This window comes from Micromonas commoda, chromosome 11 (assembly GCF_000090985.2).
Source record: "Micromonas commoda chromosome 11, complete sequence".
Lineage (NCBI taxonomy): Eukaryota > Viridiplantae > Chlorophyta > Mamiellophyceae > Mamiellales > Mamiellaceae > Micromonas > Micromonas commoda.
In genome coordinates, this window is record NC_013048.1 from 1,074,882 (window position 1) to 1,101,178 (window position 26,297).

The window sequence follows — 26,297 nt, forward strand, 5'->3', positions numbered from 1 at the left end:
GTCCAAAGTTTCGACAGATGTCGCAATAAATCAGCGCACGCTACGTTACTACGAATGAATCAATTGGTGCCGACGTCGCTCTTGTCCCTGGGCATGACTCGTATGGGGTGCGCCTCGGTGTTCAGCACCCACTCGTCGAGGTTGATGGTGTCAGAGTCGCTGAAGATGAGGTAAAAATACTTCAGCGTCTCCGCCAGGAAGAAGCTCTGCATGGTGTTGTCGTGCCCGGGATTAGGGGACCTCACGTCCTTCAAGCCCACCCACCCGGTCTCGGTTCTGTAGTGCCGTCGCATGTTGGTGAACATCTCCCAGGCCCACTCCCTGTACACGGGATCCCCCGTCTTCCTGTACATGTAGAAGATCGCCTCGATCGCCTCCGGCCGCTGGATGTTGAACTTGCCGCCGACGTGCATCTTCTTGTCCTGAAAGTTGACAAACTCCGGGGCGATCCCCGTGGGCTGCGTGCTGTACATCCGCCAGCACATCTTGGTGATCGCCGCCGCCACCTTCATGTACTCGTCCTCGTGGTCGCTGCCGTGCGAACCCAGGACCAGCATGCCGCCCACGAAACACGTGAGGTGGTCCATCTTATGCACCGCGTGATTAGCGTTGTACTCGGCGACGTACTTGGTCCCTTCCTCTTCGCCGTCGAACACCAGCTTGTCGATCATCGCGCGCATCGACTCTTCCCACATGTCGTGCCAACCCTTCATCGCCTTGGTCCTGCCCCCTTGCACCCACACCTTGAGTAAGTACTCGTACCAGGAGTCGCCCATGGCTCCGAAGGAGACGTGCGTGTTCTCCCACGTTCCCCTGTGCGGGTTGAGGTACAGCGGGTACAGACCGAGCGGCGTGCCCGTCTGCGTGCGGATCTTGCGCACCGTCTCGACGATAGACTCCGCGAGCTGCCGCCACTCGTCGTCCCCCGTGCGCTCCGACAGCGCAATGTATTCCATCTGAAGAGTGCCAAACTCCGCGAGGGTGGACGCGCCGCGGCTCCACGTGGGGTTCTTGGCCCAGCCCTTCTTCAGGTTGACGATGTTGTACGGGATCCCAGTCTCGGTGCTGAACGCGGGTTTGAGGTGCCTGACGAGGTCGAGACACTTTGCGAGGTACATTTCATCGCCGCTGAGATCGTGCGCCGCGATGAGGCCGCCGACGACGCGGATGGTCGTCTCGAAAACGCTCGCCTCGTAGTTTCTGTCGAAGTGCAGTCGGTCCGCGACCCAGTTCCTCGCCCTCGAGTACTGGTCCTTCAGTCCCATTATCCACAGGGTGTCCAGCGAGTCGATGACGGTGGCGCCGAGGCCGCCGAAAGCGTTCTTGCCCCGTTTGGTCAGCGGCTGAAGCTCGTCGTAGCCCATCGCGTACGTCTCGTACGCGTTGTAGGCGTCCCTCATGGCGTCACGCACCGCATCCCGCTTCTCCTCGTCGACGTACACCGTCGCCCACTTCGCGTTGGGCACGCGTCCGGAGTGCGCCACCTCCCCGTTGGGCCCCGAGTTTCTCGCCAGCGTACTCGTCTCCGGCCTCGGAAAGTCACCCCCGGACGACATCCGCTCGATGTTCTGCGGCGCGGTGAGCTCCGCGAGCGGCGCCCAGTCGATCTTCATCGGCGTGGTGGCACCCGCCGTGGTCGGGTAGTGGCTCGTGTACGTCGTGGACGCGGTCTTCTCGTCGGACCATTTGATCCCGTCGGCGTCTGCGGGTAGGTCAGGGGCTTTGGCCTGGGTGTTTGTCCCCGGGGCGCCGTTCGTCTCGGCCGCCGCGCCGAGCTCCCTCCGGTCCTGTGTGGGTCCGGGCGTTCCGTCCAGGAGCTCCGGTATGGCATCCACGCGCTCCGCGCTCTCTCGCACGGACTTGCTCAGTCGCTGCACCTCCTGCGCCAGCTTCGCCGTCTCCTTTGCGATGGACTCTTGCGTCTGTTCCAGCTCGCGCAGCTGCCACTTGTCGGTGTTCAGGTGGACGCCGCCGCCGGTCTCTCGCGGTCGCGCGTCCGCCGAGCGCGTGCTGGGTAGCTCGAGCATCGCGGATTCCCTGCGTGCGCGCGTCGATGGGCGGGGGGGGCGGTGAGCGGCGGTTCGTCACGGGGGTACCGGCGGGCCGCGGGAAAGATTGGCAAACCGGTGCCGATAAATCGCGACGATGATCGGGCCGCGGCTCGGGACGGACGCGCGCTCTCACCTGTAGACCGCCACGAAGAACACCACCGCGACGAGCGCGAAGATTGGGACGAGCTTGCCCGGCCTGGTCATCGCCGAGTTGCCGTACGCGATCGAGCCTCCCGGGTTACCCTTGATGCTCCCTCCGCCCCGTCGCGGGGGGGTGGAGAGCAGCATGATTGACGACGGTCCGTCAGCGAGGAGCGCGATTCGTGCCGATCGGGCGGCGGGCGTGGGCCTCCGTGGGACGGGCGTTCCAAACGGTGACCGCGAATCCGCACGTCGGCGCCGTTCGCGCGCGCGAGTACCCCGCGCCGGTCTGTGGGGTTCGCGGACGTGGCGCCCGCGGTGCCGGAGTGGCGTTCCGGGACGGATGGGGGCGTGTTACACTGTACGCGCGGGTGTTCGGTGAAAACCCATAACCTAAAATTCCCAATTGTGAAAACTTCCCCAACTCTCCTCCCGCTCCCCTCAGCTCAGCTCGAACCCCGCGCCGCTCGTCACCGCGTACCGCACCTTCTCCCGCATCGTGCTCGACTTTCGATAGTTGGGCAGCTTGAGCACGTTGAAACACGTGGACGCGGACGGGAGCCGTGCGGTGTCGCCCCTGTACCCGAAGAACGTCGCCAAAGCGGACGACGCCCCCCCGGCCGCCGCGCCGTCGTCGCGCCGAACCTTGTGTATCGTAAACGGAGGGTGCAGGTGACGGAAACCCTGCACGGGCGGCCTCGACGAGCTCGTCACGAACTTGAGCAGCGCCCGGCGTTCGTTCGCGTCGAACTTGTGCTTTAACACGTCCCAGAACATGAGCACGGCTCGGCTGTCCGCGGTGTACCCTCCTGTGAAACAAAAAACCACGTCGGTCAGTCGAATTGCCCATACAAACAAAGATTAAAATAAACGCACCGCTGTACGCGGCGTGTCGCCTCAAGTCGTCCACGTCCACGTCGCCGTCGTCCGCGCCGCCGATGAGCTGCGACAGCTCGTTCACCCCGAACAGTTTGAGCCACCCGCGCGGAATTATGTGCGCTAACCCGCGGGTGAACGCGGCGTTAGAGTCGCGACGTCGACGATCGAGGTGGAAATCCGCCACCGCGTGCACGTACGCGAGCTTGGACTCGTTCGTTACCGGTTTCGAAGCGCCGTCGGGTCTGAGCTCGTGCGTTATGACCGCCCCGAGGTGTTCCTCGGAGACGGTCCAGTCCAGGCACAGGTCCGCCACGTCCCCGTCGTACCTCAGCACCTGGATCAGGGACCTGTGCAGCTCGGGGTCCAGGCCGGGTAGGTCGTCCAGGGTGCGGGGTATGCCGAGCACGGCTTTGGCGAAGAAGGGCGCGAGTCGCACCTCCTGCAGGATGCCCTCGTACAGACCCTTGCCGACGATCATGCCGACGAGCTCGAGCAGCAGGAGCCCCTCCGGGAAGTCCCCGGCGGCGGCGGCGGGGTAGACGTAGTTATCCGCAGTTGACGATGAGGCAAACACCCCTCTGTTCGGATCGAGACCCGCGCCGCACACGTCCGCCAGCAACTCCTTGAACAGCCCGCCCGCGTCGATGCCAGCCTCCTCCATCCCCGCGGCGTTGCGATACCGCACCGCCAGCCTCCCGCGCGCGCGTGGCCCTAAAGGTAAGATCTGCGCCGTCGCATCCTCCAACACGGACCCGCGGCGAACGTACACGTCCGCGACGGGTCTTACTCGCTGGCCGAGATTTTCCTCGGCGGACGCGTCCACGCCGCCAGCCTGCGGCCGGTACCCCGCCCTCGCTCGATCGTCCCTGACGAGCTGTCGAAACACTTCGACGCGGTAGTCGAAGGTGAGCGCGTGCGGGCAGTCCACGAGCAGCCCGGCGCCCACCCGAGAAGCGGCGGCCGCGTCCGGCGATGAGTCACCGGGCGTCGAGTCACCGGATGTCACTCCGAGGTGCGCGGCCAACGCCGACGCTGACGCCGCGACGGGCGCGGGCTTCGACCCACACGCGGGCGCGAGCCATAGACCGGGCGGAGCGAACGCGCGTCTCGCGTCTCGCGTCTGCAGCGCCTTCAGCAGCGCGACCGCCGCGCGCACCGCGGTCCTCCTTTCGGGATCCAGCGCCGCGATCCCGTTGTTTTTACCTTTCGCGTTTTTACCTCCGGGTAGGTGCGTCCTCACGACGAGTGTGTTGACGCACGCCGCGATCCCGCGTTGTTCCCCGAGCGTGAACGGCCGCTGCGCGTCAAAGAACTCGTCGTCGTCGAGCACCAGGAGTAAGTGCGCGTACGCCAGCGAGAACAGCCCGACGGTGGCGAGGTCCGACTCGCTCACGTTAATAACACCGTTTAACAACGTGGGCGACGTCCACGCCCCGACGCCGGCGCCCGGGCCTTCGACCGCCATCGGAAGCGTCTCGCTCGCGGGCAGTGACGCCGCGAGCGAACGCCACAGGGACTTCGCGAGGCCGGGCGCGAACGCGACCGCGCCGAGCAACGCGAGACGTCTAGTGCCGACGTCGGACGGGGAGATCCCTCCTCCTCTTTCGCCGCCTCCTCCCGAATCGCCTCCTCCTCCCAAATCGCCCGCGTCCTTCAGGAGACGCCAGTACAGCCCGGCGACCGCGCGGACGCCCTCCTCGCTCGGGTCCACTCCCGCCGCGTCCGAACCCGCGAGCGCCAACGCGAACCACGTCTCCTCGACGCACGACGTCGCGCCGAGCCGCCGTGCCTCGAGTTCCGCCCGCGAATCCGACGACGATCGGGCCGGTGACTCACCGTTCGCCAAAGACGAAGTCGTAGACGACAGAGACGCGACGGCGCTCGCGAACGAGCCGCGGCCCACGCGGGCGGCGAATTTGGCGAGCCTTCGCCGCGCCTCCGCGACGACTACCCCGCCGCCGTTCGCGCGCCACCCCGTGCAGAGCCCGAGCAGGTTGTCGAGCGTCCAGACGTTGGCGGTTGGTGAGTCACCGGGCATCAACATCACCGTCGTCGTCACCAGCGTGAGCCTCGCGTCATCGCCCGTCACCGCCGGCAGCCGCGCGTGCAGCAGGGGCACGGCCATGACCCTCGCGACGGCGGCGGCTTTCGCTTCGTCAAATGACGCCGCGCGTCGATCGACGACGCCCGGTGACTCGTCCGCCGCCGCCGAAACGAAGAGCCGGTCAGTCGCAACGGCGCACAGAGTCGTCGCCAGCCGTGTCGCGGCGACGGAGTCGTCGCGCCGCGTCAGCTCTCCCAACGCGTCGCACACCCGCGCGTGAAGCCTCGCGCCCGCTGGAAGCTCGCGCGGGTCCGCCAGCGACGCCGCGGCGGCTTCGGCGGCTTCGCGACCCCCCCGGGGCGCCTCCGCGTCGGGGATGGGAAACTTCCACGCCGACGGGGCGCGGAGGATCGAGACGAGTCTCGCGGCGCACGACGCGAGCGCGTCCTCCTCCTCGGTCCCGGCCTCCGCGCGCGATACGGCATCCAGCGCGAGCGCCGTGACCCGCCGGGCCTGATGGACCCACCTCGCGCGCGTCTCGTCCGCCGACGCCGCCGCGAGCGAGCACCAGTTGGCATCCCCGTCGCCGGTCCCGCACGACGCGAGCAACAACGCGAGCGCGCGGAGGGTCCGCATCGCGCCCGCGCGCTCGGCACCCGCGACGAGCAGGGGAGGGAGGAGCCGGTCGGAGCACGCCGCCGCGGTGGGCGCGGCGGTCGTGGCTCCGAAGCCGCGGTCCCAACCCGCGAGCGCGCCGGTCCACCATCGCGCGGCGTCGCGTCGCCCGCGCCAGATCCTCTGCACGGTGACGGCGCCGTGGAGCCTGCGCCTGGCCTCCGCGCGTTCGTCTCTCTCCTTCTCCCGCCGCGCGAGGAGCTCCTCCTTGGTCTCTCCCACGGTTTTGCTCCTCCCGGCGTAGCTGACCCGGCTACCGCCCAGGTTGAGAGGCGGACCCGCCATCGGCGCCCCTCGCTCTGGCCGCGAATGGTTTTGGGTGACGAGTCACAACAATCAAACGTGCGGTTTGTTAACAACGGGACGCCTCGGCAGCGCGGGCGGCGAGCTCGTCTCGTGATGTGAAAAACTCGCGTTCCATTACAGTGCAACGTATCGTCGCGTATAAAACATGAAAAGAATCCGAGCGCGAGCCGTGGAAGTCCGCTAGAGTTCCTCCCCCCGATTCGCACCCGTGAAATGTCACTTTGCTTGCTCTGAAAAAAACCGACCAACTCGAACTCAACCCTTGTGCAGTTAAAGTCATCCCAACTCAAAGCCCCCACCCGAAACACCCTCTCGCTCGAAGTCACCTCGCGTCGCGTTCGACCAACGATCATAAACGACGAACGTTTAGCTGTTCATGGCGTCATCGTCGAAGATGTTCTTGCGCTTGTTCTTCCACTGGTCGAGGTAACTCGAGCTCGGCGGAGGCGGCGCCGCGGCGTAGGGATCGTACGCCTCTCCGGCGTCCATCGGCGCCGCGGCCGCATCCTGCGCCGCGTAAGGATCGTAGGCGCCCGCGTCGGGGACGGCGGCGTACGGATCCGTCGCGGCGTCCATCGCCGCGTAAGGGTCCGCGGCGGCGGCGGGCGCCGCCTGCTCCCCGTAGAGCGCCGCGAGGGTACCCGCCATCTCGTCCTGCATCGCGCCGTACGCGGCGGACGCGTTGGGGTCGTACTCGCCGATGCCAGGTTGCGGCGTGGTGGGCGCCGTGGGATCGACGGGGGCGGCCATGCCCGGGACGGTCATCGCGGGCGCGTAGGCGCCCGCCGCCGCCGCCGCGCGAAGGTGCGAGGGGAGGCCCGCGGTGGTAGCGGCGGCGCCCAGCTGCGAGGCGGGAACCTTCGGCTTGGGTTTGGGCTTGGCCCAGTGCAGGACCTTGACGCTGTTGGGCTCGCACGGCCCGGCGTACACCTTCTTTCCGTCGTGAACCACGAAGGACGTGCCCGTCGGCGAGAGCAGGTCGACCATCTTGTCGCCAACCTTCATGGGCGCAGACGCGGGGATGACAACCTCCGGCCACGGGTCGACGTGGTAGTCGCCGCAGTTGAAAACCAGCGCGGCGACCTCGTCCTCGGTGTACCTCACCACGATGAACTGCTCGCGAGTGTCCTTGTTGAGCCACATGTCGCGGATGTCCTGCGAGCCCGCCGAGCCGAACACGGGGTAGTTTTTGCGCATCGCGATGAGCTTCTTGTTGAGCGCCAGCCTGGACTGGCCGACGGCGGGCCACGTCGCGGGCTTGGCGCAGTCGAGCATGGGCCTGCGCATGGCGTCGTCGCCGCCGGAGTGCTCGTCGGTGCCGTCCTCGGGCCTGCCCTCCATGCCGAACTCGTCGCCGTAGTAGAGGCACGGGATGCCCTTCATGAGACAAAGCACAACCATGGCGTGGGTGTAGTGCGCCGGGTTGGTGAGGTTGGACGCGATCCTCGGCACGTCGTGGTTGCCGAGGAAGTTGACGAGGGACAGTCCTTTGAACAGGTTCGCCTCGCGCATCAACGCGCTGTAGAAGTACTCGTAGTTGTGCTCGTTGAGCGAGTGCCACGTGGCGTGCGACATCTGGTAGTTGGTACCGGAGTGGAGCCTGTCGTTGCCCACCCACCCGTTGTAGTTGCCGTGGATCATCTCGCCCACCAACAGGCAGGTGCCGTCGGGCCTGGCGTCGTCGCACACGCGGCGGAACTCCCGCCAGAAGTCCGGGTGGATCTCGTGCGCCACGTCGAGGCGCCAGCCGTCGATGCCAACCTCCTTGATCCAGAACCTCGCGACGTCGAAGATGTGGTGCTTAACCGCGGGCTCGTCCAGGTTCAACCTGGGCAACACCGGGTGGCCCTCCCAGCAGTCGTAGGAGAACCCGGTTCCCTTGATGGAGTCGGTGGAGCACCACCCCTCGTAGTCCCACTTCCTCGCGCCGATGTGATACCAGTTGCCGAACTCCGACGCGTGCGCGCCCTTCTCCCGCAGATCCTTAAACGCGAAATGCTGCTTCCCGGTGTGGTTAAAGACGCCGTCCAGGACAACCTTGATGCCGATGTCGTGCAGCTCCTTGACGATCTCCTTGAAGAGCTCCACGTCGCCGAGGCGGCGATCGATCTGGAAGTAATCGAACGTGTCGTACCCGTGCGTGCCGGACTCGAAGAGGGGCGAAAAATAGACAGCGTCGATGCCGAGCTCTCGAAAGTGCTTGTAGTGCTGACGAATCTGCTTCAGCCGCGGGTTGACGGGAAGCTTCTGATCGTTCACGGTGGGTGCGCCGAAGTACCCGAGGGGGAAGATCTGGTAGAACACCGCCTCCCTGGCCCACTTGGGAAGTTCGGACACGTTCGTTCGCTGCTCCCAGTTTTCCGGAGCCTTGACCTTCTGAAACGCCTCGACGGCGGCTGGGACAGCCTTGACGGAGGGATGGCCGTCGCCCCAGCTGTGCCACTGCGGTTTGTCGTGAATCTCGACGGAGGAGTGCTCCGGTCCGGTGGAGATCATGCCGTCGGGGCCGCCCTGCCACCGGGTTTCGCCGTCGGGAGCCCACCCCGATCGCACCACGTACTTGTACTGGATGAGCTGATGCGCGGGGAGCGGCACGGTGACCTTCCACTTGTTACCCTCGACCCAGTCCATCGGGACTCCGTTGACCGGGGACCAGTCGCCCAACAGCGGGTGGCCGCCGGTCAGGCAGAGGTGATCGCCGAAGTTGGTCTCGATCTCGATGTGGAACGTGCACTTGTTGGGCGCGACGGGCGGCGGCGGCGGCGGGACGTAGGGCTCGTCCTCCTCCTCCTCCTCCTCCTCCTCGAGCTCCACCTCGGTGCCGTCGGGCTTGATGTACTTGCGCGTCTTCTTCTTCTTAGCCTTGGGTTTGGCCTGGCCGGGGACCGCGGCGACGGGCGCGAACTCGTCGCCCTCTTCGTCGTCGTCATCCGCGAGGAGTCCTTGCTCCTTGAGCTTCTTCTTCTTGGCAGCCTTCTTGGCGGCAACCTTGGCGAGGACGCGCGCCTTGACCTTCGCCACCATGTCCTCGTCGTTGCCGAGGGCGTCCGCCTTGGTATCAGCCTCGGCGACGGCGGCCTCCGCCTCGGCGTCGGCGCGAATCACGAGCGCGCGGAGGGGCCGGGGCCTGGACCCGAGGGTCATCTTGTTCGCGGTCGGACGCGAGGCGCCACGTAGGAATGGCGCGCCCGCGGCGCGCGCGGCGCCCACCCTCTTGGGGATCTGCTCGGACGAGAGGGGCGATCGAGGTTAGCGGGGAGTGCGTGGGGTCGAACGGGTAGATTCGCTCGGCGCGCGAGCGCGATACGGCGCCGGGGATGCGGGAACGGCGCGGCGGATGGCCGAGGGTTGCGAGGCGCCCGTCCGTCAGATTTCCGCTTTTAACGGGAAAAAACGAGGGTCGGGGGTCATCGTACCGCGACGCGGGACGCGACTGGCGCGACGACCGCGGCGTGCGCGAGCGTCATCATTGTCGCGGTGTTGTGTTCCGGCGACTGCGGGTCGTTCTCGGCGCGGTCGGTGGGAAGCGCGCGCGCGGGAAGTGTGGATAACTCGCCTGGGACCCGGGGGCACCCGAAAAGGTGGCAATAAAGCCGCTCCACCGCTGAATAGGCTTTCCGCACTGCCCTCATGGCCAAATCTTCGGGCAACGATTGGTTCTCCTGAGGCGAGGGCCTGGGGATTCTAATTTCACCCGCGCAAGTTGGCAATTTCCAAAATTATACCATTTGCTCATACGCAAATTTGCCAAAACCCCTCCAATTTCTACGGCGATTCGCGAAGGGTTGCCCAGCTGAGGAAATATCGATCTCCAGCGGCGGTTCAGGAACGGCTACGAAGCGGCGTCAGCCATCTGAATGTCCCTCGGTTCGTGACTCGGATGAGCCTCGCCGTCGCGCGGAAAAAAAAGGCAGAGCGGTCGGTTGCCAAAAATCCCGAGACCGGCGCGAACAGCCTCTTTCAAAGCCGATGCATATGCCACAACTCCATGCCGACGACGACGCGCGTGATATCGGCCACCCGGGTTCGATGGACGCGTCGCAGCTCCAACGACGGGTCGTGATCCACCTCGACCTGGACTGCTTCTACGCGCAGGTTGAGGCGAAGCGTTTGGGCATCGACCCGTCCGTCCCCCTGGCGGTGCAGCAGTGGAGCGGGCTCATCGCGGTCAACTACCCCGCGCGGCACCGAGGCGTGAAGCGGCACCTGAACGTGACGGAGGCGAAGAAGCTCGTGCCCGAGCTGGTGTGCGTGCACGTCGAGACCATAGGAGACGACGAGGGAGGTCACGTCGACGCGGAGACGGCCGAGGACGACGCGCACGACGCCGCGACAGGGGTCGGGGTGCCAACCACGGAAAAAACCGACGGCACGTCGCACGACAAGCAATCGCGCAAGGTGAGCCTGCGCCGGTACAGACGCGCGTCGTGGAGGGTCATGTCCGCGCTGGCGGACCGGTGCGAACACGTCGAGCGCGCGAGCATCGACGAGGCGTACGTCGACGTCACGCGCGAGGTGGACGCCGCGATCGACGGACGAACCAACGCCGAGATTGACGAGATGGTCCGCGACGGCGTTAACGCCAGCGGCGCCGTCGTCCCCCTGACGCCGTCCACCAGCGAACACGACATGCGGCTCGCGATCGGCGCGCACATATGCGCCGGGATACGCGCCGCCGTGCTGCACCAAACGGGGTTCACCATGAGCGGCGGCGTGGCGCACAACAAGATGCTCGCGAAGCTGGCGTCGGCGAGAAATAAACCAAACAAACAGACGGCGGTGAGCGCGAGGGCGGTGACGGAGATGATGGAGTCGCTGCCGATGCGTTCGATCAAGGGTTTGGGGGGTAAGCTCGGCGAGAAGGTAGAGGCGGCGCTGCGGCGGGTGCACGGCGCGGGATCGGGCGCGGGGGGCAGCGGCAGGGGCAGCTCGTACGAAGGCGGGTTCCCGGCTTCGGCGCTGGCGAGCTTACACCCCGACGCGCTACACGCGGTGTTGGATCCCAAGACTGCGGCGTGGCTGTCGCGAGTCGCGGTGGGGGAGGACGTGGAGCCCGTGGTCGCGAACGTTCGCGAAGGGGTCAAGTCGGTGAACGCGTTCAAGTCGTTCGCCGCCGTGGACGACGCGAGCGGGGTGCACCGGTGGCTCCGGGTGCTCTCCGGCGAGTTGGCCGAGCGGCTGGTGGAGGACCGGGCGGTGCTTCGCAGGCAGCCGCGGCACCTCCGGCTGGAGTACCGCGCGGGGTTGAAGTCGACGCATGCGCGGGACTGGCACGCGGGAAGGACGGGGGAACTCACGGACGTCAAGTCCAAATCCCTGGGTTTCCCGCCGACGGCGACCAATCGGCTCGCCGCGGCGGCGGCGGCGTGGCGATCGAGCGACGACGACGATCGCGACCTCGAGGAGGCGCGGAGGTGCGTCGAAGACGCCGCCGCCGCCATCGCGGCGACCGCGACGCGGGCGTTCGATTCGCTCGGTCGCGACGCGCTGCCGTCGACGCGCGTGGGCCTGTCCGCGACTGATTTCGCGCCGACGCCCGCGGAGGGGGGCGGCATCGCCAAGTTTTTCAACACAACCGACGTTGGAGTCGGAGCCGACGATGGTCACCAGACGCAAACCTTCGCATCCTCGGCGCCGTTTCCCAAGAGGACCGAGGCGAGGAGGAAGGCCACCGCGCTGGACGCGTTCCTCGCGTCCAAGACGAAGGATCCCGAGCGGCGCGAGGCGACAGAGGCTGGCGGGGAGGCGTATGGGGAGTATGGGGCGGAGGAGGAGTCTGGGGCGCACGGGGAGGACGGGGCGGAGATGGAGGAGGAGGAGGGCGACGCCGCGTTCGTGACGTGCGCGAGGTGCGGCGAGACGCACGCGGCGGGTCGGGACGCGCAGGAACACGCGGATTACCACGTGGCTCTGGACCTGTCGCGCGAGGCGGCGTTTTCGTCGGCGGCGGTTGAACGTCCGGTGGTTGTTGGCGGGGCGGGGGGCGGCGGTAAGAGGCGGCGAACGGGAGCGTCGGGGTCGTTCAAGGCCAAGTCGCTCACGTCGTTCTTCGGGAAGAAGTGAGGAGGCGGTTCGGAAAGCAGACGACGGAATTCAAACGTAGATGAGATGCTGAGACGCCAGGCGTCGCCTAGTGGCTAGCTAGCGATGGAGTGGTGGACTCCGCGGATGCGATTGTGCTTTGGAATGATCAGCTTAGCCAGGAAGCTTTGCCAGTGCAACACTTATCCCTCGCGTTGTGCTCCGCTAGAGGTGGCGAGCTATTGCATCACACATACCGTGCATGTGTGATGTGTCGAGCGAGGGGATGAGTGTTGCAGAAAACATGGCAAAGCTGATCATTCGTTGGATACCACAATCGCATCCGCGTCGTCTCGCGCGCCGTCGACGCGTCGCCCTCACTTGGGCGTCAACGGAAGCTTCTGCGGGTTAAAGTCCGGGGACGACGGCGGGAGCCGGCACAGCACCTCGCGGCCGAACACCTTGCTCGTGGCGTCCCTGCCGTCCATCGTGACCCTCACGTTGTGACCATCGTCGTACGAAGCGAGGACGCCGACGATGAGCCAGATGCCGTGCCCGACGCCGACGTGCTGGGCGAGGTCGTCGTACTCGGCCGGGTTGACCACCTTCTTCGCGTCGAGGCACGCGTAGTCGCCCGGCTTGAAGTCCTCCTTGGGTCTGCACTCGCGCTTGTGACGCCACTTCCAGTGCTGCTTCTGGCAGTCCCTGCTGCAGTAACACGCGAGGTGGCACTTGGAGCAGAACTCGTGGGGCTCGTGAGGGAGCGCGCACTCGCCGCACATGTAGCACTGCACGCCGAGGGTCTGCGATCGGGGGGCGAGGCGGGCGTGAGGTCAGTGAAGCTCGCGGGTGGGATGTTAGGATCGCGCGGCGTCGCCGACTGAAACCCGTGGAAACCCAGCGTTTTTGCGATGGGACATTTGGTTTTTTTTTGGCCTACGGGTGCGAGTCTCACCTTGAGCATCGAGTCGATCTTGGCCTGCTCCAGTCCGAGGTCGGGCGCGGCGATGAACAGGCGGTCGGCGGCGGTCGGATCGTCCATGCCCATCGCGTAGCGCCCCCTGACCAGCGCGCGCTCCCTTCGCGCGGCTTCCTTCTGCGCCTCGAGCAACGCTTCCTGCTTTTTCTTCTCCTTGGCCATCTTTTTAACCTCCTTCTCGGACTTCGGCGCCGGGGGGCGCTCCTCAGGGGCGGGACCGGGAGGATCGCATATCGACGGCGGCGCCGGCGGGGGAAGCTCGGGTACCTTCACCTGGAGCTCCTTGGCGTCCGCGCCCACGATGCGCGTCAGGTGATCTCGAGCCTCCTGAGCGAGCGCGTCGACGAGTACGCCCTGCTGGGTTTGCACCATCGAAGTTTCCTGAGAGAACTTGTCAGCGTCCTCCTTGGGATCCGGGCCGACGACGCGCGCCTCGCGCTGGTCCTTGGACATGGTGACGGAGATCTCTAGCGCGCGGCGGAGGTTGGTGACGGAGTCGGTGATGTTGGTAGCCAGGGCGCCTGTGGAGGACGGGGGGGACGCGCGCGTTCAGGGGATACGTGCGGTCTTATCTTTTCGCGTTGTGAGGCGACGGGGACGCACCGAGGACGACGGCGACGCGCACGCGCGACGCGTGCTCCTCGTTCTCGTCCGCGAGCACCTCCTTCAGGAACCGGATGTCCTTCTCGGTGGCGTTCAGGTCGGTTTGGGTCAAACCGTTGGTGACCATCACGACGCAGTAGTATCGAAACGAGAACGAGCCGGAGGACCCTCCGCTGTGGCGATACGCCGCGGCGTAGAGGTCCACCGCGGCGCGATACTTGCGCTTGGCGTAGGCGGCCGCGCCCGCGTCCAGGCACTCGTGCGACCACTGGTACTGCTGCTGGAGCTGGCGCATGCCCCTGTAGTCCGGCGGGTTCTCCTCATCGTCCTCGGTCTCGTCGTACTTGACCATGGCGGCGCGCGTGCTGCGAAGTGCGCGAACGACGCGACGTCGGTTCGTCCGAGGGCGAAAACAAAAGCAACAACGACGACAAGTGACGCGACTGGGGTCCCCTGCCACGAAAACGGCTACGGTACGGCTACGGCTCCCCGCCCTAATGGCGCCCGGGCGGCAGGGATCTGGACTCCGACAGGCACGCCGCGATCGCCTTCTCCACGTCGTTGTCGTTGCTCGCCAGCGCCCCCGCGACGTGCTCCGGCCGGAACCCCATCCCGGCCATCTGCTCGAACCCCACGCAGAACTGCACCACCCGGTCCCGCTTGTCGCTGCCCCACATGGCCAGACCCAGGGTCACCGCGTCCCTCGGGTGCCCACCGGCGACGTACTCCGCCACGGTCGGATCGTCCGGCGCGCCAACGATCCGCCGCACGGTCGCCTCCAGGCCCGTCGGGTCGCGGCCCTCCGATGGCTCGCGTCGGCCGTCGTCTCCACCGTTTTCGTGCGCGACGGGGGACTCTTCGAGGCCCTCCTCGAGCAGCACGTTGCGCTCGCGCGTCGTGTCGAAGTCCGCGGCGTCGCTCGACGGGGGTTCCGCGTCCATGCGCGGCAGGCTCACCTGCGTTCGGGGAAGGGGCGGGGAAGAAGGCGGGTCAGGGGTCGGGTTCCCGGGGTGACGCCGCACTCGGCACCGGATTGAACGTTCGCATCCCCGCTCGTTGAAGGGGCTCTTCTTTCGAGGGGCGCGCACCGGCGGGGTGAGCTGATACTCCTTCGGAATCACGAGGCGCACGCCGGCGCCGTTGGACTGCTGCATGATGGAACGAGCGCGGCGCGTTCCTCGAGAGCCGCGCCCGCGTCGCCGGTTGTGGCTCGACGCGTGTTTTCAGAATGAGAAGAGTTTTCAGCGGCGGGTGACGTTCCTACTAGTAGAGTTTCAAAACGTTTCGGCTACTCCGATTGACGCCGCCGCCCCTCAAGTCCGCGCCAGAAGCGCCGCCGCCCTCGTCGACGTCCTCGGCGGAAACACCGCGTCCATCGTCCTCTCGATGACCCAGCACGCCGCCAGGTCGCACGCCATCACCAGACACAGCGTCGACGCCAACCCCGTCGGCATTGCGTAAAGCTCCGCGGTTTCGTTGAGTTTCGGGAAAATCTGCGACGTCAACACCCCCAGCGCCAAATACGTTCCGAGCACGGAGTAAAACAGCGGCGCGTTCTCGCGCAGAGTCGCGCAGTGCGGCGCGCCGACGTAGTTGACCGCCACCGTCGCCGTCTGCGTGAACGTGTTGACCAGGAAGGAGACGGTGTTGATTAGGTTCGGGGCGAAGGGCGATTCGAGCGGGTGCGTCGATGTTTCTCCCTCGACGTTTCCTTGCGAGCCGACATCCGCGTCGATGGCGTCGAAGGCGACGTACGGCGCCGTCCCGGACTCCCCCGCGCCAACATCCGCGTACGCCTTGGCGACGTCCAGCGTGTACCACAGCGACAACAGGTGAACCGCAAATTGGCAAATCACCGAAGCGAAAAAGTACGCTGTGAAAATCGTCGATCGGGGTTTGCACGGCGCCAGTCTTTGGCTGGGCGCCGCGCGGCTGAGCGCCAGGAACATCCCCGCGGTGATCAACCCGCCACACGTCATCTGGGTGTCGCCGAACTTGACCCCGTCGAGGAACTGCACGCTCATGACGTACGCCGTGCACAGGCAGTTCAGGCCGAGAATTTTGAACATCTGCTGCGAGGCGACCAGCGCGGCTCGGCCCTGCCGAACGAGGTCGACGCACGGCGCGACGCCGCCGCTCCTCGCGGTGAACGGCGCCGCGAGAGACGCGTCGCCGGGTCTGACGGCTAACGCCAGTCGCCCGCCCGCGCTTCGATCGTCCGCAGCATCCATTCGCCTCGTGAGCTCCGCGATGACGTCGCCGTTCGTTCCGCCCCCGTGTGTTTCCGTCCCGTTCAATTTTTCGTTCGACGACTCCCTCCCGTTCGACTCGCTCCTCGACGACCCCACCCGGTGGTCTCTGTGGTTCCCCATCCCCCGGGCCCGGGCCCCGTCGTCGAGGAGCGCCACGCCGACGTGCGACGCCCGCAGCGCCCCGACGTCGTTGGTCCCGTCCCCGCACATCATCACCCTCAAACCGGCATCTCGCATCGCTCGCACGATTCGAGTCTTTTGTTCCGGAGCCGTTCTCGCGTAGACTCGCACGTGTTTGACGCAGTCTGCGAGTCGGTCACGCCGCGTCATGGCGTCGAGACCTTTCCCGCACACCGCCAGGTCGTATTCGCGCGCCAGCGAGGCGAGCGAACCCGACCTGGCGGTGTCATAAGTGGTGATGAAAAGTGGCAGGGGCTCCACTTTCTTCCCGTCGAGCGTCGCCCACCACCAATCGTCGCCGCCGTCGGACTCGAGAAGCAAAGTCGGTCTCGTCGTTATGCCAACCTCGGCCGCCACGTGGCAGGCTGTGAGCGGCGCGTCTCCCGTGATCATCACGGACGCGTGAGACGAGTTGGCGAGGACGCCGACGGCGGGCGCGGAGGTCGGTTTCACGCGACACGCGAAGGCGGCGAAACCGATAAAGTCCAAACCCGATTCGCACTCCTTCCTCGTCATGGACTTGACGGCCGAGACGTCTTTGTCGTCGGGGATTGCCTTCGCGCAGAGGGCGATGACGCGGTAGCCGCGCCTCGCGAGAGCCTCGTGCGCGCGGCGGTACCCGGCGGGAAGTTTTCGTAAGGTGGCCTCCATCGTCTCGGGGGCGCCCTTGGCCACGACCCGTCGCTTGCACCCGTCGAAGCCTTCGACGGCGACGACGGCGGACATCCGCCGCAGCTCGGATCGGAACGCGTGGCGCGTCATCACCCTCGCGGTGCGCGTCGCGACCGAGCTCGCGCCGCTCGCGGACCTGTCCTGAGGCAGGAGGGTCCAGTCGCACCCCGCCAGACCCGCGCGTTCCATGGGATCCCCCGCGGCGGCGCCCCCCACCAGCGCCAGCGAGTGGCACGACCCAAGCGCCAGCGCCGCCTCGGGTACGTCTCGGGAGAGGTCCCCGGGGCACGTCGTCAGCACCGGGCACTGCCCGGGTTTAGGGTTAGGGTTAGGGTTTAGGTCGTCGAGGCTGGCGGCGAACGCGACGTCCGACGCGGCGGCGACGCCCTCGTACCGGAGCTCGTCCTCGGTCAGCGTGCCCGTCTTGTCGAAGCAACACACGTCGCATCGGCCGGCGTCGACGACGCGAAACGGCTCGGTGCAAAACACGCGTCTCTTCGCAAGCGCGATGAGGGACGTGTTGACGGCGATGGACAGCTCCATGGGAAGCTCGGGGGGTATGACGGAGGTGAGGATGGTGACGCAGTTGATGAACAGCTTGTACCTGCTCCTCGTCGGGTCGGCGAGGCCGTGGAGCAGCACTTTCGTGGAAGCCACCGACGCGAAGGCGAGTAAGACGGCGATGAACGCGCCCGTCTCCCACGAATCCGCGGTGACGCGTTCGCCGGCGTGCAGGATGGTCCGCACGAGCTCGCCCTGCGCGGTGCCAAACCCGGTTCGGAGCACGACGCAGACGCATCCCTTGTCCGGGGGTCTGCCGACCCTGACCCCGCCCGCCGTCGACGCGTCACCGGGTGCCGACTTGCCGTCCCCGGGTGCCGACTTGCCGTCCCCGCCGCTCGCGGACCCGTGCTCCGCTCGAAGCACCCTGGTTCCCGCGAACAGCGTGGCGGTCTTATCAATCGCGGTATCAACCGGTTGGTCGCCCCCGGGTTCTATAGCGCGCTTGCGCTGGGGCGTGGATTCGCCCGTGAGCATCGCTTCGGTGACTGTGGCGTCCCCAGAGACGATCGCAAGGTCCGCCGGGCAAACCTCCTCCTCGCCGACGTCGTTCACTCCGTTCGCCGTCACCGAGACCACGTCGCCCGGTACCAGCTCCCGCGCCGATCGACGCGTCCACCGCCCGCCCCGGTGCACCAGCAGCGACGCCCCGTTGGGCGTCAGGGACATGAGCTCGTCCACGTTTCTCAGCCGTTGCGACGCCACCGTGCTCTCAAACACCGCGAGCATCGCGAGCGTGAACAGCGAGTAGTACCAGTACTCGTCGGCGAGCCAGAGGATGCAGCAAAACGTCTGAAACACGAAAAACGGCGCGACGAGCTGCTCACTAAGAAGGTCCCAGAACCCCGGCCTCGGCACCCTCAGCTCGTTCGCGCCCCACTTGTGCGTCGCCGCCTCCGCGCTGACGTCGTTGTGACCCGTCCGCGAGACGTACCAAGTCGCGGCACGGCGGTCCGGGTACGCGACGGGTCTGAATTTATTATCACCGTCGTTTTCGTCCATCCTGTACAAGACGCTTCCGTGCTCGAAGGACAGTTGGGTCCTGGACCAGTCTGCCGCGGGAGTGCCGTCCTCGCCGGGGAGGGCATCACCCGGGGGCGTCGCGACGGACACCGCGAGCGGGCGCAGGAAGCGGCGGCGGCGGCGGCGGGTGGTGGTGGCGGCGGCGGCGGCGGGGGTGAACGATTGGTCGAACGATTGGCCGAACGATTGGTCGGTGACGAGCGCGAAGGCTTGCGCGCCCGACGCGGCCGCGCGGGAGGCTTCCTTCGGGGAGATCTCGCGGCACGTCAGCGCGGCGTCGATGGCGACGGACCAGTGCGTGGACAGGACCACGAGGGCGTGGAGGATCGCGCCCGCGCCGACGATGAACGCGCGCTCGAACAGGTCCGACGAGGCCATCGCGCCCGACGAGGCGATCCCGATCGTGACTGCGTGCACCGCCCCGAAGGAGACGTCCAGTCTGAGGTGTTGGGGTTTGCGCGAGACGAGCCGGACGTCGAGAGGGCTTCCGCCGCGTGCGTCGTCGCGCACGGGATCGACGACGTCACCGTCGACGGCCATCGCGCGTTCGGGATCGTCGCAGCCTCGTGTGGACGAACCGACGCGAATGAGTCACCCGCCGCGAAGGTGCGCGCACCCGACTCGTCAACCGTCGGACCTCACCCGTACCTTCAGACCGCGGCCGAACGGTGGACCGGCCGAGTCCTCGACCGATACCCTCGGATCTCGCGCCGCCGCGTTCCTAAAGGGAGCGCGCTCCGCCGGGCCCCCGAAGGTGACGATGCAGGTTTGGAGAGCAGCAGGGAGCTTTTCGGACGACGACGCGCATAATGCGACGCGCATCGCAAAATTGGATTATCGGGGTTGCCATCTCTCTATGGGCAATTAGTTTCACGGGTTAACGGTGTTAACCCTAAGCGCGGATGTTTTTCCCGCAGATCGAGCAGACGACAAAAATCTACCGAAAAGTGTTTGCGTTTGAAGCCGCGAGGCGAGGGAGGAACCGAGGTCCACTGTCCGCACCGCGCGGGCACACCGAGGTGCCGTTCCCTCCGAAGTTTCTCGCGCACCGAACACGCCGATCGCGTCGCGACCGCCACCCGACCGTCCGGCGCCAACCTCCCGGACCCGGCGTCAATCGCCCCCGGGGTTGAGACGAACCATTAATAAAATTCCTCATCGCGCCCACGTCGACGAGGTGACGTCATATGGCGGTCGAGGAGATGGGCGGCGTCGTGCTGCGCCTCCCGGCGTCGTGGCCCAGACCCCTCGACGTTATCGAGGCATTGGAACAGGTACACCCGCGCTCGTCGCGCGCGAAAACCCGTCGCGCGCAGCCACCGGACTCCGCGCGTCCGCGCGTCCGCCCCATCTTTCTTTTTCGCCTTTTTTCCTCGAATGTGCGAGCCACGTGTCCCGAACCCCGCTGAGCCCCCGACCGCCCTCCCGCGCTCCACCCGCCAGGTCGGAGGCGACTACGAGTTCATCATGAGTCTCATGCATGACGAGTTCTTCCACAGCGCCAAGGAGAAGACGGCGAGGTGCGCGGACGCCGCGGAGCGCTCGCTCGCCAACCCCGGCGCCCACGAGAAGGAATCCATGAAGCTCATCGCATTCGAAGCTCACGCCATGAAGGGCAGTGCGCTCACGCTCTGCGCCAAGGCGGTCGGCGCGCAGTGCGCGCGTCTGGAGCTCGTCGCCAACGGTCGGTGCCCGGATCCGAGCCCCACCGGCGAGGACGACCCGCACCGGTTGGTCCAGGACATCGGCGCCAAGCTCGACCAGCTCTTTGCTCACGTCGCCGAGATTGAACGCGTCGACTCGTTCCCGTTGGCCGAAGCCGCGGAGAAATTCTCGGACGCCAAGGAGCTCGCGCCGCGCGTCGCGAACCTCGCCGTGGACGCGTGCGTCGCGTTCCAGGCGGCGCTGGCCGGCGACGCCGACGCATCCGATCTCTGCGCGGACGCCGCCAAAAAAGCGGACGCCCTCGGCGCCGTTCGATTATCGTCGGCGGCGACGGAGACTTCGGCTATCCTGCGCGCCAGCGGCGGGCCGCTCGTTCCCGCGGAGGACGTTCAGGTGGCGGAGTTGCTCGGCGAGTACCAGTTCGCGGTCGAGTCGTTCGCGTGGGACGCGTGGCAGGTGCTCGGCGCGTCCCTGCCGGACGTCGAGGCGCGTCTCCGGAGGTCCTCCGGCGATCCGGAACGTCCGAGAGCGCTGGACCGCGTCGAGTACGCGATGGTTCGACCAAGCTCCGAGGCGCTCGAGCGCGAACGAGTCGCGGTGATCGCCAAGAAGCTCGCCGCGCGGGCGGCCACCGGTGCCCATCATCGCGGTGGGGACGGCGGCGGCGGGGACAGGGACAGGGACAGGCGGTCGTCGATGGAGATGTCGCACTCGGCGGGGGCGTTTGGCGTCGCGCGAAGCGGCAACCCGTGCGATTTCATCCGCTTAGTTCGGAACCTCGGCGAAGATAACCAGTTCGCGTTCGGCATGCTCCGAGGGTTCGTCGACGAGGTGGACGCGTTCTGCCGTGCGATCAAGTCGAGAGACGACGGCGGGGACGATTTCGTGTGTTTGTTGCCCGACGAGCGCGCCTCCGCGGGGCGACTCGCGGAGACGGCGGATTTTTTATCGTCGCAGAACCTCGGCGACGCGCTCGCGTCTCTGACGCGTCTGTGCGGTGGGTCCGACGCGAGGACGCGAGGGTGGGGCGGGGACGCGTTGAGGCGGTGCGTCGAGCGCGTGGAGGACGCGGGGTTCGAGCTGAGGAGCTTCTCGGAGGGCCTCGCGAGGGCGCAGATGGCGACGTCGACCGGATCTGCGAGTCACACGCCCAGGGAGTCTCGAAGAAGCCGAATCGTCTCGCGCGTCTCGCGGGACGACGACGAAACGTGCGGAGTGGAAGCGACACACGCGCAGACGGACCGGGCTTCCCCGAAGTCTTCTCTAACCCTGAAGGAGAAGGAGGTCGAGGGCGGTGACTCGCCGGGTGGTGACTCACCGGGTGGTGACTCACCGGGCGGCGACGCGGATCAGCGCAGGCACTCCGAACCGCACGTCCTCTCGAGCCCGGTTCACCGAACCCCGCGACGGTCGGACGGCGCCGTGGACAGCGCGTGGTTCAACGCCAAGTACGGCGGAGACGTCGGCGAGCGGCTGAGGGAGGCGAGCTGGGTGCTTCAGCAGCGACGGTCGTCGAGGGTTTCCAAGAGCTCCGCGTCAACCGCGAATTCGCTCAGATCTTCGCTGGAAATCGTCAGGGAGAGCGAGGAGACGCGGGGCACCGCCGCGGCGATCGCCAACCTCGCGCCCAGGGAGCTTCGCGAGGTGCTCTCGCGCCTCAATGTGCCCGACAAGGCGGCGGAGGGTCTCATCGTCGACCTGGGCGAGGCGCTGACAAACTCTGACGGCAACTGGGATTTCGTGTTGGGATGCGTCACGCGGTACGCTTCGCTCGCGAGGGAACAGTTCGAGGTTCTCAAGATGCTCCTCAGCCCGCGGCGCTGCGAGTCCAAGCCGCCGGAGCGGGTCATCACCGAGGCGCTGCTGGCCAGCGCGCGGTCCATCGCCGAGGGTGCGAGCGTGTGTTGCGCTCCCCCGCTCTTTGCCGCGTTTGAGCGAATGGAAAACGTCCTTGTCGCGGCGAGGAAGGACGGCGCGAACGATCGATGGCACGAACGCGTCGCGCACGCCATCGCCGCCTCGGAGCACAAGCTCGCCGCGTACGAAACGTGCGTCAGGTCCCTCTTCGACGTCAGGACCTTCTCCCCGCGCGACTTGGTGACAAAGACGTGCCGCGGCGACCTGGCGTCGTCGGTGGACAGGTTGCGTACATTTCTGAGGGGCGCTTACGGCGCGCACGTGCTCGCGGCGGACGCCTTCGCCGCCGCCGCCGAGGCGCACGCGTCCGCGCGCCCCGAGGATAAGGCGGACGCGGTGGTCGCGAAGCTCGTGCAGGCGAAGGCGGCGCTGAGCGCGTCGGAGCGGCGCGCGGCGGGCGTCGGCGCGAGGGGTTCCGTTCTCGGCGCCATTTGGCGAGCCGTCGCGAGGATCGACCTCGTCGCTCGCGACTTTGGCGCGTCCCACGAGTCCCTCGCGTCCGCGGCGAGGGACGACGCGAGGCACGAGGAGGACTCCACGGCGTGGGCCGCACCTCCCCCGCCTGGTTCGTCTCCGGCGCCCACGTACGGTAAAGTCACGTTCTCGGCGGATCGGTTCAGGGCCGACGCGGTGGCTGGACTCTTGGACCTCAAATCCCAGATCGAGCGAGTGGCGAGGGACCTTCACAAGATCGCGCCGCGGGATATGCCGGGGGATCCGACCGCCAACCCGGACGCGTACCTGAGGGCGTCGCACGACGACGTCGAACGCGTCGGACGAAGACGGACCGTCGCGTTTAAGAACGCGACGTATCCGCCCAAGAGGGCCATGGACGGGGCTTTGGATACCGCGGATCCGTTTGAGGAAGGGACGGGTTTCAACGAGTTCGACGCGGGGGTGAAGAGGGTGAGCGCCGCGCTGGTGGACGGGCTGTGGATCCGCGCGTTCATCGGGTTCTTCATCACCTTCGCGACGTTTCGACTGGCGATGAAGTTTAGCACCATGGATTTGGCCCCGGCGTAGCCGCGTGAGTACTAAGATTGATCGTCTCTTATTTTACAGCGTCACTCGCTCTTCGCTTCCTCCGCCGCGGGGGCTTCCTCGGCCGGTGCGTCCGCGGCCGGTGCCAAGGGATCGATGACTTCCTGGTAACCTGTTTTCATTCCCCAGAACATGTTGTGAGTGTCGGCATCCATCATCGATTTAGCCATGATGGAGGTTATAAACTGCTTGACGCCCGGTACCTTGTCTGAGAGGGACACCCCGTCCTGCTTGAGATGCTCTGGGTCGCCGCCAAAGTCAAAGCCGATGGTTTTGTAAAACTCTGCCTCTTCGTACTTGATGACCGCCACACCCTGTTCCGGACCCAAGTCAATCGAGAGCGACTGTCCGTTCACGTTGCGGGAGGGATCTAACGACATCAGAGCCTCCTCCCCTTGGACAGTTCTGATGATGTTTTCAACCGCCACGACGCCTTGAACGGTGGCAAAATTTGCCGTGCGCTCGGCTGCAACAATGCCAGTCACGACGTGCGCTCCAGTCGAAGGAAACATCCTCGATTCGACGATGTCTCCAACTGCGAAAATGTGCGGGGCATCGTGCAATCGCAAGTGGTCATCAACCTTGACGAATCCCTTCTCGTCGAGAGCAGCCTGAATCACAGAGTCAGATTGCGCATCCTTGAGCGCCTGGGTGTTCGCACGAGGGCCTGTGCACCTATACACCTTGCCCGCGGAAAATGTTTCACCCGTGTCGGAGGTGTACGACTGTAGCATGTCGTCAAACTCAACCACTCGCTGATTGAGATGAATCTCGACGCCGAGAGACGTCAGATAATCATAGACGTACTTGTGTGCATTCTTGGCGCGAGGAAGCAGGTAGGGTCCCGCATGAACCAGAATAACCTTCTTTCTCTCGCCCCCGTTTGCCTTGTGGAGGCGGTCCGCGGCGTTTCCGGCGATCTCGACTCCGACCAGACCTCCGCCGATCACCAAGATGTTGGCCGCGTTTTTCATGGAAATGAGCTCTGCCTGATGCTGCTTCCACCGGTACTCGACACTGGGGTTGACAACCTTAATATTCGAGGCGTAGCTCGAGCCCATAGCCAGGATCAGATAATCGAAAGGAACAATCGTGCGTTCGTTTCCAACCTCGACGTGAGTCTTGGATATAGACTGAACAAACCCGCACACGTGCTTCCCCTTTGCGACAACCTTGCCGTATGGGGCGATGGAATTCGCGAACCGCCCCTCTTCGACCTTGCCCGGGTCGCACATGAGCATGGGCTGCGTTGTCGGATCCTCGAAGTAGTTCTTCGGGTCGACGACGGTGACGTGGAACCTCTCCTGCTCGTCGTTGTCCAGGTGATACGCGCACCAAGCGCCGCCGATGCCGCCGCCGCAGATGACGACGTTCTTTTTGGGCCCCGTCCATTTCTTCTTCTTCGCGACGTCGACAACCTTGTTGACCGTGGCGTTTTTCCTCTGGAGAACCTCCAGCGCGGGAGCCATCGCCGCCTCGACCTCATCAAACGGCCCCCGAAGAGCCTCCAGCATCCCGTGGTCCAGACCGGGGAGCGGGTCCTCTTCGTCCGCCAGTCCGGCGTATCTGTCGACCGCCTTGATCGCCGCCGCCGACGTCTCGGGCGCGACGGGAAGTTTGAACGCGGAGACGGCTGACAAAAACCGTTCCGCGATGTTCTTCGCCGAAGCCTTCACCAGCCTCAGCCTGGGCATCGACAGCGCCCCCGCCGACGTCGGCGAGATGGCCTCCGCAGCCTGCCTGAGCTGATCCACCTCCACGAGGAACGTCACCGACTCTTCCGGCACGCCCACCTTCTTAGCCGCGACGCGCAGCCCGTGCAGCACGAGGGGCGCGCGGATAGCCGCGGCGACGCTCACGCAGTCTCGCGCGGCAATCTCCTCCGCCGCCTTTTGCATGATGGACTGCGCGACGTCTTCGGCGTCCGCGCCGCCGTCGGCGTCGTCGTCGCCCGCCGCGGACGTGCCCTGCGAACTCTTTTCCCACGCGGTATCCTTCTCCGACGCCGACGCGGAGAGCCTGGGCTTCCTGCTCTTCTCCTTTTTTCGCGGGCGAAGCTCCTCAGGGAGGTCGTCGTCGCGGACGATGCAAACCTTCTGCAGGGTGTCCATCCCACACATGCTCTTCTCCTGCTTGCGCTGAACCCTCATCTCGCAGTCGTCCAGGAAGAACGTGAACTCTCCCGCGGCGAGGAAGCGGTACTCCGGCGGCAGCGCGTCGAGGTCCTCGACGGTGACCTTCGCTTTTTTGGACTTTGCGCCGGGCGCGGGCCGCGTCGACTCTTCGCCGTCAAAGTCGAACTCGCTGTCGTCGCTGGAGCTCTCCTCGTCCGCGAGAGTCATCGCGTGGGTCATGACGAGCGATCGAAACACCCTGAGGGAATCGGTATCCTTGCACATGACGAAGCCCGGGTACAGGTTCTGGTCCACAGTCTTGCTCTCAAAGTTGTAAACCTTGATCGCGAGAAGCGAGGTCTTGGCCCTGGCTCGCTTGGCGAGGCTCACCATGGTGTCCGGGATGGACGCCTTGTTGAACACCTCGCCGAATCCGAGCACGGTCACGGTTTCTTTCCCCGAGAAGCAGTCCTTGGTGAGTTGAACCACCGTCGCTGTGTCCACGCCGAGGTTTTTGGTCTCGCACTCGTGGTTCAGAGCCTCGGCGACGGCCTTGACGGAAACCTCCCTCATGTCCCCGAAGTGTTCGTCCCAGAACCGCCTGGAGTCCACCTGCTCGAGCTTGTTGCTCGTGCGCGTGCTGTACGTGTGGAGCTGCGTGGCCTGCACCAGCGAGTCGAGGTGCTTGCGAAGTTCCTCCTCCGTTCGCTCCAAGTCGTCCTCCACTTTCATCGCATCCTTGCCCGCGGACGCGACGTTCAGGCAGATGCACACGCCCCCGCCGCCTTGCTTGGTCGCGCCGAGCTTGATCATGCGGTCGATGAGGTCGTCGAGCTCCTCCATGCAGCTCGAGATGTTCTCCAAGATGGTGCGAGTTCTCTTGTCGTCTACGTTGCACCCGTCGACCATGCCATCGATTTGATCGATCAGCCTCACGCAACGCCTGCACGTGTTGGGCAGATGCTCCGCAGCATCGATCCTCGCCTTGACCTCCTTGTAGAGATTGTGGATGGCGTAGGCGAGATCCACCGTGAGGCCGGCGATCGTGGACACCATCGCGACCGACTCGCAAGTTTATCAATGCGATGAATGCGAAATGCAGAACTCCACCCGAAATGGAAAGAAATGTCCGGACGGAAGACCACGTAGAACACTCGCCGAGAAGAGCGACGG

General features: G+C 65.9%; 9 protein-coding genes across 9 annotated transcripts; 2 read left to right on the forward strand and 7 right to left on the reverse strand.

Moving 5' to 3' along the window:
• MICPUN_109216 (glycoside hydrolase family 47 protein) lies at positions 1-1,670 on the reverse strand. Its single transcript, XM_002505310.1, has one exon. The coding sequence runs from the start codon at positions 1,611-1,613 to the stop codon at positions 60-62; it is 1,554 nt and encodes a 517-aa protein (XP_002505356.1). The 5' UTR covers positions 1,614-1,670; the 3' UTR covers positions 1-59.
• Positions 1,671-2,633: 963 nt separating this feature from the next.
• On the reverse strand, positions 2,634-6,075 carry UPL (ubiquitin-protein ligase; the record flags this gene model as incomplete). Its single annotated transcript, XM_002505311.1, has 2 exons — positions 2,634-3,001; positions 3,069-6,075. The coding sequence occupies 2 exons, from the start codon at positions 6,073-6,075 to the stop codon at positions 2,634-2,636; spliced, it is 3,375 nt and encodes a 1,124-aa protein (XP_002505357.1).
• A 115-nt stretch (positions 6,076-6,190) lies between these two features.
• On the reverse strand, positions 6,191-9,728 carry AMY7 (glycoside hydrolase family 13 protein; the record flags this gene model as incomplete). Its single annotated transcript, XM_002505312.1, has 2 exons — positions 6,191-9,318; positions 9,543-9,728. The coding sequence occupies 2 exons, from the start codon at positions 9,726-9,728 to the stop codon at positions 6,463-6,465; spliced, it is 3,042 nt and encodes a 1,013-aa protein (XP_002505358.1). The 3' UTR covers positions 6,191-6,462.
• A 397-nt stretch (positions 9,729-10,125) lies between these two features.
• MICPUN_86500 (predicted protein) lies at positions 10,126-10,963 on the forward strand (the record flags this gene model as incomplete). Its single annotated transcript, XM_002505022.1, has 2 exons — positions 10,126-10,353; positions 10,483-10,963. Coding segments are annotated over 2 exons (709 nt in total), but the record flags the coding sequence as incomplete, so codon positions are not given.
• Positions 10,964-12,494: 1,531 nt separating this feature from the next.
• MICPUN_62798 (predicted protein) lies at positions 12,495-14,051 on the reverse strand (the record flags this gene model as incomplete). Its single annotated transcript, XM_002505313.1, has 3 exons — positions 12,495-12,905; positions 13,073-13,617; positions 13,700-14,051. The coding sequence occupies 3 exons, from the start codon at positions 14,049-14,051 to the stop codon at positions 12,495-12,497; spliced, it is 1,308 nt and encodes a 435-aa protein (XP_002505359.1).
• Positions 14,052-14,193: 142 nt separating this feature from the next.
• On the reverse strand, positions 14,194-14,853 carry MICPUN_62799 (predicted protein; the record flags this gene model as incomplete). Its single annotated transcript, XM_002505314.1, has 1 exon — positions 14,194-14,853. One exon carries the CDS (start codon positions 14,851-14,853, stop codon positions 14,194-14,196), a length of 660 nt encoding a protein of 219 aa, XP_002505360.1.
• A 207-nt stretch (positions 14,854-15,060) lies between these two features.
• Positions 15,061-18,267, reverse strand: MICPUN_65275 (p-type ATPase superfamily; the record flags this gene model as incomplete). Its single annotated transcript, XM_002505315.1, has 4 exons — positions 15,061-15,399; positions 15,484-17,109; positions 17,170-17,617; positions 17,687-18,267. Coding segments are annotated over 4 exons (2,994 nt in total), but the record flags the coding sequence as incomplete, so codon positions are not given.
• Positions 18,268-19,574: 1,307 nt separating this feature from the next.
• MICPUN_62801 (predicted protein) lies at positions 19,575-22,992 on the forward strand (the record flags this gene model as incomplete). The annotated part of the gene is made up of 2 exons (XM_002505023.1): positions 19,575-19,661; positions 19,831-22,992. 2 exons carry the CDS (start codon positions 19,575-19,577, stop codon positions 22,990-22,992), a joined length of 3,249 nt encoding a protein of 1,082 aa, XP_002505069.1.
• A 196-nt stretch (positions 22,993-23,188) lies between these two features.
• MICPUN_62802 (predicted protein) lies at positions 23,189-26,180 on the reverse strand (the record flags this gene model as incomplete). Its single annotated transcript, XM_002505316.1, has 2 exons — positions 23,189-23,249; positions 23,293-26,180. 2 exons carry the CDS (start codon positions 26,178-26,180, stop codon positions 23,189-23,191), a joined length of 2,949 nt encoding a protein of 982 aa, XP_002505362.1.
• Between the last annotated feature and the right edge of the window lie 117 nt (positions 26,181-26,297).